This window comes from Lolium rigidum, chromosome 2, assembly GCF_022539505.1.
Source record: "Lolium rigidum isolate FL_2022 chromosome 2, APGP_CSIRO_Lrig_0.1, whole genome shotgun sequence".
NCBI classification, from domain to species: Eukaryota; Viridiplantae; Streptophyta; class Magnoliopsida; order Poales; family Poaceae; genus Lolium; species Lolium rigidum.
This window is the reverse complement of record NC_061509.1, coordinates 177,345,968-177,358,039: the sequence shown is the minus strand read 5'-3', so window position 1 is coordinate 177,358,039 and position 12,072 is coordinate 177,345,968. Positions and strand designations below refer to the sequence as shown.

Sequence of the window (12,072 nt, the reverse complement as noted above, 5' to 3'; positions counted from 1 at the left end):
TAGGCTCCTACAACGTGCCCCCTTCAGGGCATCGTCCTTGGAGTTGCACATCGGTCGGAGAGGGCCTAGTGGAAGGTTGAGGTCGTGTTTGGTTCGTGTTGTTGGTCGTTGGCGACATGTGTAGAAGCGGCTAGGAGGATGCGCGAAGATGGAGTCACGGCAAGCTTGTGGTAGTTTTTCTATAGCGTGTCCACGGGTTCGCAGTGGCTTGTTTGTGGCATGAATTCGGAGTTGCGGTGATGAGGTCCATGCGGCGAGAAGTCCGTGCGGCAACGATGACAAGCAACAAATAGTCTGGTTGGCAATAAGGTACAATTTTGCATAGTTCTCCTTGGTAGCTTGCCCTCGGATCCATGGCACTATTGTCAGCATGTGTGGCCGGTTGTTTGGTAGTTTTTATGGTTTCACCACTCCTGTTGCGGTGAGACGTGTCTATTGTGCAAGTCGATGGCGAGGTCAGGTTCGCTAGCTGAAGGAGGAGCGACGACAATGACACATGTGTGCTCCATCGGTGATGTGTTTCCCCTTGATGGTGTGTGTCGCTTCAATTGGCCGGCCATTGTACCCGTCTTCCCATAATTTATTGGGCAATTCTCTTCCTCTTAATCAATAAAAATGATAAATCTACTGCTTGTTTTAAAATAATATGTAATTTGTTATGCAGATTTGAGATGGATCCGTATCTGTTTTGCTTGTGTAAGTAACGGGGAGAGCAACCGGTTGCCCGGTCAGTTTGTCCCTACGTTGCAATCTTGGCGCTGTTTCCTCCACAAAGAAAATGCTGCAGTGCATTATTTCTGGCTAGTTCGACGTCGGAAAATGCTGTAATCTATGCTTTCGCTTTTCCAATTTGCGGCACGCTCGGATCATCAGAAAATTATTAAACGTGAAACGCAGGCGGCGTACGCAGCTAGAGTGAAGCCCACAAACGTAGACGCTGTTCAAAAAACAAATGAGTTTGACCAAACCCTGATTGGAAATGGAAATGAGTAAGATAATAGTCAAAGATCCACAGCTCTCCATGTACCACGTAGGACAAGGATCAGGTGACATGCATACAGCATGTCACGCTGCAACATGCACCTCCCTAGATGTCCTCCAATCTTCATCCAAAGGTCCAGAATAACCCAAGGCAAAAAAGAACCTACGAATTCAGATTGATTCAGATTCTTGAACACTATAAACATCACAAAATAGTTACTTAAGAGTTTTGAACATTGCATAATACAAACATCAGCCTTTCACTAGTTAGACAGTAAAATAATATTTCGGAACAGTATGTACTACAAACAGTATACAGTACGTACTACAAATAGTATACTTTACCAGATTTGCATAAGTTAATTTTAAGACATTTCTAAACAGTAAAACAACAGTAATTTAATAATACAAATTCAGTACCACTTACTTGTACACCTAGACCACAAAATAATATAGTTAACCCCACACCAGAACAGATTTGGCCACAAAACGGCCATTTAAAATTCTCCACGAAATGACCATTTCGCTTGTACACTTAGGCCACAAAATATAGTTAATCACATACTACTATAGTTAACTATGTCCAAAATATTATCTAACAAGTTCCATGCTAGATCAAATAATGTTCATCATCACCACCATGTACAAAATATTATGTAACAAGTTCCAGCGGCGATGGAAGGCGCCGGTCCTGACCCCGGCCGCCGCGGGCTCCCGTCGTGTGGTAGCTCGTGCCACCGCCGCCGGTGCTGCAGGGGATACTCGTGGGGGCGGCCAGATCTTGGCCCGCGGGCCTAGATCTAGGCTTGGTGGGCCCGGTCGCCCTCAGACCCTGACCCTTGCTTTTCCCATTGTGGCCTCCCGCGTCGGCCGTTGTCGCGCGGTTGTGGTCGATGGAGTCGCCTGAGCATTGAGTTGCCCCTACTGCGCTGTGGCCGGAGTCCGGCGGTCCTGCTCAGCTGCGTCGGTTCCATGGGGGTTTCTGACTATTTCGCCGACGTCCTTGTTGGCCATCCGGGATTGGGTCCTTGGGCTAGCGCGTGCTCGCCGGGTAGCATACCAAGCATACCAAAGCCGCGAGAGCAGCTGTAGCAGTGAGCATGCTGCCTACCCCGGCGCAATTGACCGAACAGGTCGTGGGCGACGCAGAAGGGCGGCGCAACCGGGAGCGTTTTGCCCGAAAACAGCCCGCAGGTACGCGGCGGAGCCAAGCCCGAGTACGCCCCTGCTCTCCCGCGTGGCAAGAACGGAGCCGACGGCGACTACTGTGGCGCTGCGGCCGGACGGCAGCGGGTGGGGTTGGGGTGGTGGCATCACACTAGGGCAGGAAAGAAGGGGAACAAGAAGCAAATCGAAATGGTCGATTTCGCTGTCCCTGGCATGCGGGACCGGGTAAGAAATGGAGGACGCTCCACGCGACCGCCGAGCGTCCGCGGAGACGCAAACCTGGCGCATATTTGGGCCAGGTTTGCGTCTCCGCGGACGGCCCAGTCACTTTGCGTCGCCCCGCTGGAGGTGGTGCCAGACGCATTTCCGGTCACGGCGGACACAAACGGTCGCTCAACGTCCTTTTGCGTCGCGCCGCTGGAGATGCCCTTACATAATATTTTGTACATGGTGGTGATGGTGAACATTATTTGATCTAGCATGGAACTTGTTAGATAATATTTTGGACATAGTTAACTATAGTATAGTATGTGATTAACTATATTTTGTGGCCTAAGTGTACAAGCGAAATGGTCGTTTCGTGGAGAATTTTAAATGGCCGTTTTGTGGCCAAATCTGTTCTGGTGTGGGGTTAACTATATTATTTTGTGGCCTAGGTGTACAAGCAAGTGGTACTGAATTTGTATTGTTAAATTAATGTTGTTTTACTGTTTAGAAATGTCTCAAAATTAACTTACGCAAATCTGGTGAAGTATACTGTTTGTAGTACGTATTGTATACTATTTGTAGTACATATTGTATACTGTTTGTAGTACATATTGTTAAAAATATTATTTTACTGTCTAACTAGTAAAAGGTTTTGTATTATGCAATGTTCAAAACTCTTAAGTAACTATTTTGTGATGTTTATAGTGTTCAAAACGTTGAATCTGAATCAATCTGAGTTCCTGGGATTTTTTTTTGCCTTGGGTTATTCTAGACCTTTGGATGAAGATTGGAGGGCATCTAGGGAGGTGCATGTTGCAGCGTGACATGCTGTATGCATGTCACCTGATCCCTGTCCTACCACGTATCCCCTGGAACCCTGAGTGACAACTCTACATAAACCTGCCCGAACCAACGGAAACTTCACATCGATCACGACGAGCTAACCACAAAGCCAACAAGCTCGCTCACTCATCTTCATTTACACCAACCATGGCGCCAAAGCTCGCGCCGCTCGCTCTCGGCGCCGCGCTCCTCGTCCTGGCGTCGACCATGGCGGCCGCGCAGAACTGCGGGTGCGCGGCCACCGAGTGCTGCAGCCGGTTCGGGTTCTGCGGCACCACCAGCGAGTACTGCGGCACAGGCTGCCGCTCCGGCCCCTGCATCGTGCCGGCTACCAACAACGTCTCCGTCCCCAGCATCGTCACGCCGGCCTTCTTCGGCGCGCTCGTCGCGCAGGCAGCCGACGACTGCGAGGCCAAGGGCTTCTACACCCGCGACGCCTTCCTCACCGCGATCGGCGGCTACCCCTCGTTCGGCCGCACCGGCTCCGACGACGACTCCAAGCGCGAGATCGCCGCATTCTTCGCCCATGTCAACCACGAGACCATAAGTAAGTGGCTATCCACATATCCAGCACCCACTTCGTCGCGGCATAGGCGCATAGTTTCCTCACCGGTCTCAAGCAGCTTTACGTGCGGTCCTGACGACGAGTGTATGTATATTTGCAGAGTTCTGCTACATCAACGAGATCAACGGGCCGAGCAAGGACTACTGCGACCCGACGAACACGGAGTTCCCCTGCGCCGCCGGGAAGGGCTACTACGGCCGCGGCCCGCTGCAGATCTCCTGGAACTACAACTACGGGCCGGCGGGGCAGAGCATCGGCTTCGACGGTGTCAACGACCCGGACGCGGTGGCGCGCAGCCCCGTCGTGGCCTTCCAGGCGGCGCTCTGGTACTGGATGAACAGCGTGCACGACATCATCGTCTCCGGCCAGGGCTTCGGGGCAACCATCAGGGCCATCAACGGCGGGCTCGAGTGCAACGGCAAGAACCCGAGCGCCGTCAACGACCGCGTCAGCTTCTACAAGCAGTTCTGCCAGCAGTTCGGCGTCGACCCCGGGACCGGCCTCACCTGCTAGAGAGGGATAGGCTGGTTATTATTCAGGACATCGTGTAGTTGTTTGGATTGTGACATATGTGTGTGCATCTGATTCGGACAGATATTGTATCTTTACTATTACTAGTAAAAATGCCCGTGCGTTGCCACGGATTTATCAAATTTCATTTCTCAATGCACATAATTAATTCAACATGATAATACCGAACGCAATAACAAGACAATATTGTTGTGCATTTGTATGGTTCCAAGTTCTAGATATTCTTGTTACTCTTTCACGGTAAGTCACACACCTCCATTCTGGGCCGTCACAACTAAAGAAATACTTCCTTTTCTAATTAACATTTTAATATTCAGAAATATAATAACACATGTCTTTCGAATCCTACTTGTATTTAATCAAGTTGCTTTTTATCATTTACCTATGTGTGGTTTAATTAGCTACTTAAATAAGTTATATGGCCTAACGGTGTAAGTGTGTGCATGCAATGGCATGATCCACAAACAAGCGACATTTGTTCAGATTTAAGTTATGTAATTGTTTTTAATGTTATGAAATAAATATTATCTTAAAATATGTCATATGAATCTGACAAATAGTAGTATTAAGTAGTAGGTAGAGTTGTTTTTTACAATAATAAATTCCTACGGAATAAATATCCTGTTACCTAAGTAAATACATGTTCAAAAATATGAAGAAAATATCAAGTTTAACAACATCTACACATGAGATTTGACTTACGCCATTACAGAGTTTGCATGACGCAATTTGTTGAGAAAATGATGATATTTTTCAAAATAATCAATTTAAAACAATCATGAAAATATATTAGAAGGTTTTAAATTTGAAAGCAAGCATAATGTTTAAAATCCTAATATAATCCCAACGCTAGCTGGACCAAAGCAAATCTGACATTTATTTCAATGCCAATACTGAGAAGTGTATAAATTGATGAAGTAGCTCACTTCATTGCCACACTGTAGAGAAGAAATAAAGGAGAGGTGTATGCCCTACTATGGATTATGGAAATAAAAGAAAATGACAGCACGAAGCGGACACATCACACTCTAACCTCTGCCACTGTCTTCTCTTTCCATTGTCCAGCAGCGTCGACCATCCCTTCCATTGCCTCCCCGTCACCGGTGCCTATGGCCGCCCCTTATCTGCCTCCCCGCCGGTGGCGAGAGGATTTGCTCCTCCACTACCTCCCACCGATGCCCCAAGTTTCTCCCCTTCCCTACTGCTGCTGCGAAGCAACCTTCACTGACAAGGTACTGCGAAAAAGGCTAACATTTTTTGTGTGGAAACCCTTTGTAGAAAAGGAATGTGAATGATGTAAAGCCGACTGCCTCCTCACTCTCTCGAGATCACCCACTTTATCGAGCTCCACCACTCTCTTTAGAAGACCGAGCGGAGACCGGTCACTCCCCTGCAGCTCCATCACCGGTGCAAGGACCGTCGAAGTTCGCGTTCGGCGGCCTTCAGAGACCACACCTAGTAGGCTCATCGTCAAACACCAACGCTGCACCATCGTCGCCATGGCCGTCCGCCCGAGACCATAGATTGGATATTCCAAGTGGGGGATCTCTACAACGGTACAATGCCTATCCATGTTTCAACATGTGAACCTGCATTTTTTTTAAACAACTGTTTCTACGGGAAGTTGCTTAAAGTATATACAAATATAAATATTCTATATTAGTATATCAGAACCTTTTTTACCAATTGACATATCAAGAAATGCATCAATACTCTGAATTCTAACAATCATGTAGAAAATTTAGATAGCCTTGAACCAAGGATCTGAAAACATCTTACTTCTAATAGTAGCAATATTTTGGAGATCAGGATACTGCTAACAAACAAATATTTTGAGCAATAAAAAATGCAAACTCACTTGTGGCTTGAATATTGTTCCAATTTATTTTGTCACAAGCTAAAGTTCTACTGGGCTACATTCCAATTCCAAGTTATTCACTCAGCCTGGAGGCAAGAAGGAGCCATTTCTCCTCAATAGTCATGATTGTTTGGTGGCATGCAAGGCGGGAAGAAATGACAGATTTTTCAATGCAAAGCTCTGTAGGTTCTTCGTTGTGTTCCTAGCTGCACAGCCACAACAATTTGTATAGGCAGGGATTGGATGAGGACAATAAATATAAATAGGATTGGTGAAACTGCTCATATACATTAGTGTTAAGCTAGAGCTTTTCTATTTGAACCAAAACCAGTAGCAATAAACAGCAAGAGGCAATTTGAAAGAAAGTCCACATGCACTGGTTTGCAAGGCATTCTTGTAAACTCATACATGTAGAAATGATATCTCTAAGAATGTTCCAAGATTTAGAATTTGTATCAAATAAGAAAAAACACATGAACTTGAGTGGTCAGAATTAGAGAAGGATGAAACACGGAAATAAGGAAGCTTACCAACAACTTATTTTGTGCCCGCAGCATCTTTCAAAAAGATATGGTAACCACTTCCTCCATGATAGGCATATGTCGCCGCCAAACCGGAGGTCCTCAGAGCTCCATCCAGCCTCTCCTCTTGTCTCAAACCCCATCTGGCCACCATCGTACCTAAAACACACAAGGTACCTTTTCAACGGTCTTGCGAGATACAAAAATCATTTGCAGCTCTCAAATAATTCAGAAGAATGACATTGCATTAAAATAAATATTTACGGTTGATAGCAAACATCACAGGCCACAAGCAGCATCAAGTTTAATATGCCATTAAATTAAACGGAGCAAATACGTTCATTTCTCAACAGTTGTAGGCATGTCAGTTAGCAGTGCATATTCACCTAGACGGTACTATTTTTTACTGAGAACGCAATGGAGATGGCAACACCACAAGTAATATGGGAAATGAAAAGTTCATTGTTCCTAGGTGTCCACTCCCTGGACATTTAGTAATTATAGACATAACTAAATATCTCTGAATAGAAGCACGTTCATCTAAACTGGTGACTGCTGCCCTCCTTGTCCATGAACAAGCTCGTGATTACAGAAAGTGCCTAACTTAGATCATGGCATCACAAGCTCTGGATGCCACATAGCCACTCCAGCTCTGGTGTGAATCAGGTAGTAACAAAAGACAAAACCTGTTAAGCTCATGCGAGATACACATGCTGACGGAGGGCCTGGCTAGTGCAAAGAGAGTTGAGACAGTGAGGATGTGACTGGCAGCGAGCGGCGGATGGGGAGGATGAGTGAGAGAGGATTACCTCACAGCATGTCATGCCATGAACAAAAAATATATCTTTAGTCGCAGTCTAGAGTATGATGCAATATAACCTGCAACCATGTGCAATAAAATAGATTATTGAAGTCCTTCCACAAATAAACAAATATATAGAGAGAGTGTACAGCTGAACGAAAAATATAGACAACGCGGAAGCAGCTGCTTCTGAAGGTATTTCGACATCTTACCTATGTCGATTATTAAAGTCCTTACACACATAAACAAATAATTGTAACGACTGTAGAGCTGAACCAAAAAGTAGACAATACAAAGCAGATGTGTCTGTTTCTGCGGGTGTTTCAACATCTTACCTATGTTGTCGTAGCCTCGTGGATCCACTGTGCTTTTTCGATGCATTTAGGCTGCCTCATCATTTCAAATAAAATTTCTGCTCAAATAAATTTAATTGGATCATGAATGACATTTATAGAGCCTAACAACCGAACAAGAACCAACAAATCAAGAAAACAAACAAGATGTCAGCAGAAGTACATGCTAGTATCATCTTGCAAGGAAGGAACACTTAGACAGAGTGATGGCAATTTTTATACTTTCAGTTTCAGACCATGGCATACATGGGCTGCAATTCTGTAAATTTATCTTGAGTCAGGACTACACATACATGAAAAGCACCGCAACTGCCAAATAGAATAGGGTGGCATGACATACTACATCAATTCAAAAAATCAAACAACTACAACCAATTAAAGCATCATCCTCTGAACTAAAAGTATTGATGTGCTCGCCTAGAACCTGTAAGCGTACAACAACGGCCACCTTGCTCTGCCTAACAACCTCCTCCTAGGATTGCCTAATGTGGTTTATCAGTTGTATCTAAATATGTACTTTGTATCCCTCCTCTACACATTTCATTAGGATGATGCAATTATGCTATATTGAAGGAATGACTTAAGCAATTGTAGTATTCTGTTCTTATTGATTGCCAGTTTTAATCAAATGTAGATATAAAATTTTGTTGTCTACTCCAGTAGATTAATTATACTCTCAGATAGTCATTGTAAAAAGTAATATAGAGTCCACTAAGGTTAGATTTCATTGAAATTTGGCGGTCCAAACTATGGAATAAATCTCCAACCACCTAATATTCACTCCTCCAACCATTGTGCTTCAGATGATTAGAGTATAACCATGATAGGAATCCAAGATAGGCAGATACACCAGCATGAGAATTCCAAATAACCACTGCAAAAAATGCATTTAGTATATATACTATATACAACAGATGTAGCCCAACAGAAGATGAATTTTACAGTGAAGAATTCAAACAGTGAGCTTTCTCTTAGCATCCAGTGGAGACCATTAAAAGAATTTAAATGCTACGAGAAAATGTGAACTAAAGTTACAGTGATCAATTTAATTAACAAGATTATTGTTTCCTAAAACGATGCTCTTCAAATACACGGTGAATTTTAAGCCTGCTATCTTTATGGAACCATCAATATATATCACCACTTCACAACTTAAGTTCACAGGGCATCATCTGACGATTTTCTAGTAGGTTCAGGAACATGCTAAAATGATCTTCCACTATAACATCGTATGTAATATACAATCTTTCTACCAAACAGGTGAGCTTTCGAGTACTGTTCCTCAAGTGCTTCATCAGCCAGTACTGTATGATTCTCAAAGTCAACCAGTAGCATCATTCCAGGGTTAAGTTTGCCCTTTCTCAGTACATCCTCAGTAGGAATATCCACAACACCAACTTCACAACACATGACTACACGTCCACTGTCGGTCACGTAAAATCGACCAGGCCTCATGCCATGCGGTCGAGGGTAGCTCCAAGGTAACGACTATCAGTAACTAATGGTGAAACCGAAGTTAGCTCAAGTAATCCATCAGGAAATGGGTTAAGAAACTTACAAGATATTAGAGCAGGCCCATCCCAAGGCTCAACTCGTAGAGGGCTCTCTTCTCAGGTTCCATGTTTACATCATTCTGCCACGCCTCAGAAATCATCATCATTACAGCTTCTGGCAGGCTTCATCGACCTCGGATAAGGAGCTCAAGAACACCATCGAATGCGCCTGCAGTTCACATGCTTTTCACTTAATAACTCAAAATGATGAGGCAAAAAAAAATCATTTGCCAAGTGAAAATCCATGCTGCATATTGCACTGCAGACCTGAATCTGAAGAGGTGGCATCTACAATTGAAAGAATTTTTTACATTTCTTCCTCTGATAGGCCACGCTTCTCACACTTCAAGAGGCCCCACGAGCTTTCATCCTGATATATATGCAATGGGAATCATAAATCAAAACTGCAAAGGCATATGGAGATTATTGCATAAAGAATATACAACCGAGGAAAAGGTTTCACAAGATTACCAATTCTTGTTCCCTTTGAATGTACTGATCTCTCCATTGTGGCCTAAGAGTCAAAGACACGAATTGGCTGTGCACGGTCCCAGCTGGGAAAAGTGTTGGTGGAGAACCGGGAATGAATTAACCTGTTCAAATATTATGACTTTTAGAAATCATATCGTGATCATCTTTTGTGTGTCTACAATTTAAAAACAACACTTAACATCCTGACATATATTGGATGGCAATATATGTAAACTTAGCCAGAAAATCAAGGACTACAGGTTCTAGTGTCAGATCTTTGAACTCAGTGATAATGTAGTATCAAAGCTTCTCTGGCTGAGAAATTTCATCGAACAACATGACATATAAAACCTTCAAATCAGTTGATTACTCAAACTTTATTATCAATCCACGTTGAATCAACTCAGGCAACCATATGTGTATTATTATTGCACGAAGGAAGAAAGGACTCGATTGTATTCCACAACCACTTCAGCGACCAGCAATCTGACCTGGAGAACATGCCCTGAAAGCAAACCTTGGATGCGGCAGGGGAGAGATTGGGTAACCGAAGGACTTTGGATGCAGAAACTTCAGAACTTTGACGATAATAAGCTATGCACTCAAAGGCCGCGCATCTGGGAGGACGGAGGACGTTGATGAAGTCTCCATGTCAACAACCAGACAAGTCAGGCCTCTGGGAGGTGGAGGACGGCGGAGATGCAAGAAGCGCCGGGGGCATGGAGGCAGGCGAGGGCCCTCGTGATGCCGCCCGGCCCGATCTCCATGTCGACGACCAGCAAGCCATGACGGCCGAGGTGGAGGTGGAGGAGGGAGCAGTCAGGTGATGTACCGTCGCGCGTCTCATCGGACCCATGGGGGCCGAACGGGCGGTGGCGCGGTGCTGGAGGTCGATGGGAGGCGGCGGCGGGGGAGCAGGTCGTGGTATCCTGGGGATTTGGAATGAGGGAAGACCGACGCGCGACGGATGCATTGTGATGGGCCTGGCCCAACCTGGTGGAGCGACGTAGTGCGGAACCTAGCAGAAAAAGAGGACGACGAACGTATTGTCGTAGTGGCAGAATAAGGAACCTATTCCTCCTTTTTAAGTAGTGTAGATGTAGATATGCGAGTTGGTACGTCATCAAAAATATTTGATGTCAAATATTGGAGACATCTTGACCGTCCAATCTTACTAAACATCCTCCCCTTGATATCTAACCGTACAATGCAACTAATCAATCAAAACAACCCCCTATCACGTCAAATAACTGCCATAATTAGTGCTAATCGTGATTTTTGCACAGTATGACAAATCAATCAGATCCGATCACATCGGAAAAAAATCATATCTAACCAATAACTGTCATAATTAGCGTTTATCTTGATTCTCACATTGTGCAACAAATCAATCAGATCTGATCACATCAAAGAAAAACCATATCTGATCAAACGATTTAGTCCTCCCATCAGTTGTCCTCCAAACATTTTTCTCCGCAAATTTTGCCCGCATACGTCTCATTCTTGAGAAGATCAGAAGGACTCGCTTCATATTATAGGTATGTCAGAGCGAAGACGTGATGGAGAGAAGAGAAAGAAGAGCAAGAGGGAACGGCGATAAAGACGACCCGGGGCAGCTGAATGGCGGGTGGCGACCCAGATGGCGGCTGTTACTCCTCTCATCTTTCTTCCCCCGCCTAACCTTTATCTCTTTCTCCAGAAGGAAGGAAGGAAGGAAGTGCCCGTCCAGCGTTGTTCCTGGCCCCTACCCTCACGGATGAATGTGTATTGGAACTAGATTGAATCTCTTCAAGGTGTGTTTCTTCTCCCTGTGTAATCCCCATATGATTGGATGCACGTCTGTTAGATTGATTGTGTGTTTCTTCTCGATTGTGTGTGTCTTCTCCCTGTTTAATGATCTTTCTTTTCTTTTCTTTTTTATTTGGAAAGATTAGAGCAGCTGTAGTAACCATCTCTCTGTTTTTAGCATCCACATATCTTGGCTAATTGATGTTTTCTCATATACATCTCATGCATGGACATACAGGTACATTTCTTGATGATTACTTTGGTTTCTATAAACAAATTGTTACCATTCTCCTTGTTGGAACTTGGTAGATAGACTCACGGACAAGAAAAAACTTGATGGAGCTCGCCTGGCCTGAGGGACGTGGCAGGGAGAGTGATACTCACCTTGGCGCTCGCCAAAGCCACAGCTGCCGGCAACTACATTGCCGTTCT

The 12,072-nt window shown here is 44.7% G+C and overlaps 1 protein-coding gene and 1 long non-coding RNA gene across 4 annotated transcripts; one reads left to right on the top strand and one right to left on the bottom strand.

Annotated features, from left to right (window-relative positions):
- The first annotated feature begins 3,330 nt into the window (after window positions 1-3,330).
- Window positions 3,331-4,359, top strand: LOC124687745 (chitinase 6-like). The gene is made up of 2 exons (XM_047221496.1): window positions 3,331-3,745; window positions 3,864-4,359. Exons 1-2 carry the CDS (start codon window positions 3,346-3,348, stop codon window positions 4,274-4,276), a joined length of 813 nt encoding a protein of 270 aa, XP_047077452.1. The 5' UTR covers window positions 3,331-3,345; the 3' UTR covers window positions 4,277-4,359.
- A 1,118-nt stretch (window positions 4,360-5,477) lies between these two features.
- Window positions 5,478-10,580, bottom strand: LOC124687744. Of its 3 annotated transcripts, none has more exons than XR_006998293.1 (8): window positions 10,344-10,580; window positions 9,853-9,974; window positions 9,649-9,751; window positions 9,387-9,550; window positions 7,811-8,702; window positions 7,483-7,552; window positions 6,683-6,832; window positions 5,478-5,883 (listed from the first exon to the last, which is right to left on the bottom strand). It is a non-coding gene; the product is annotated as an uncharacterized LOC124687744 (long non-coding RNA). The 3 variants fall into 3 exon arrangements; XR_006998292.1 differs by lacking the exon at window positions 5,478-5,883 and adding an exon at window positions 6,010-6,358; XR_006998294.1 differs by lacking the exon at window positions 5,478-5,883 and adding an exon at window positions 6,010-6,358 and having other exon boundaries at window positions 7,811-7,887.
- Window positions 10,581-12,072: the final 1,492 nt, after the last annotated feature.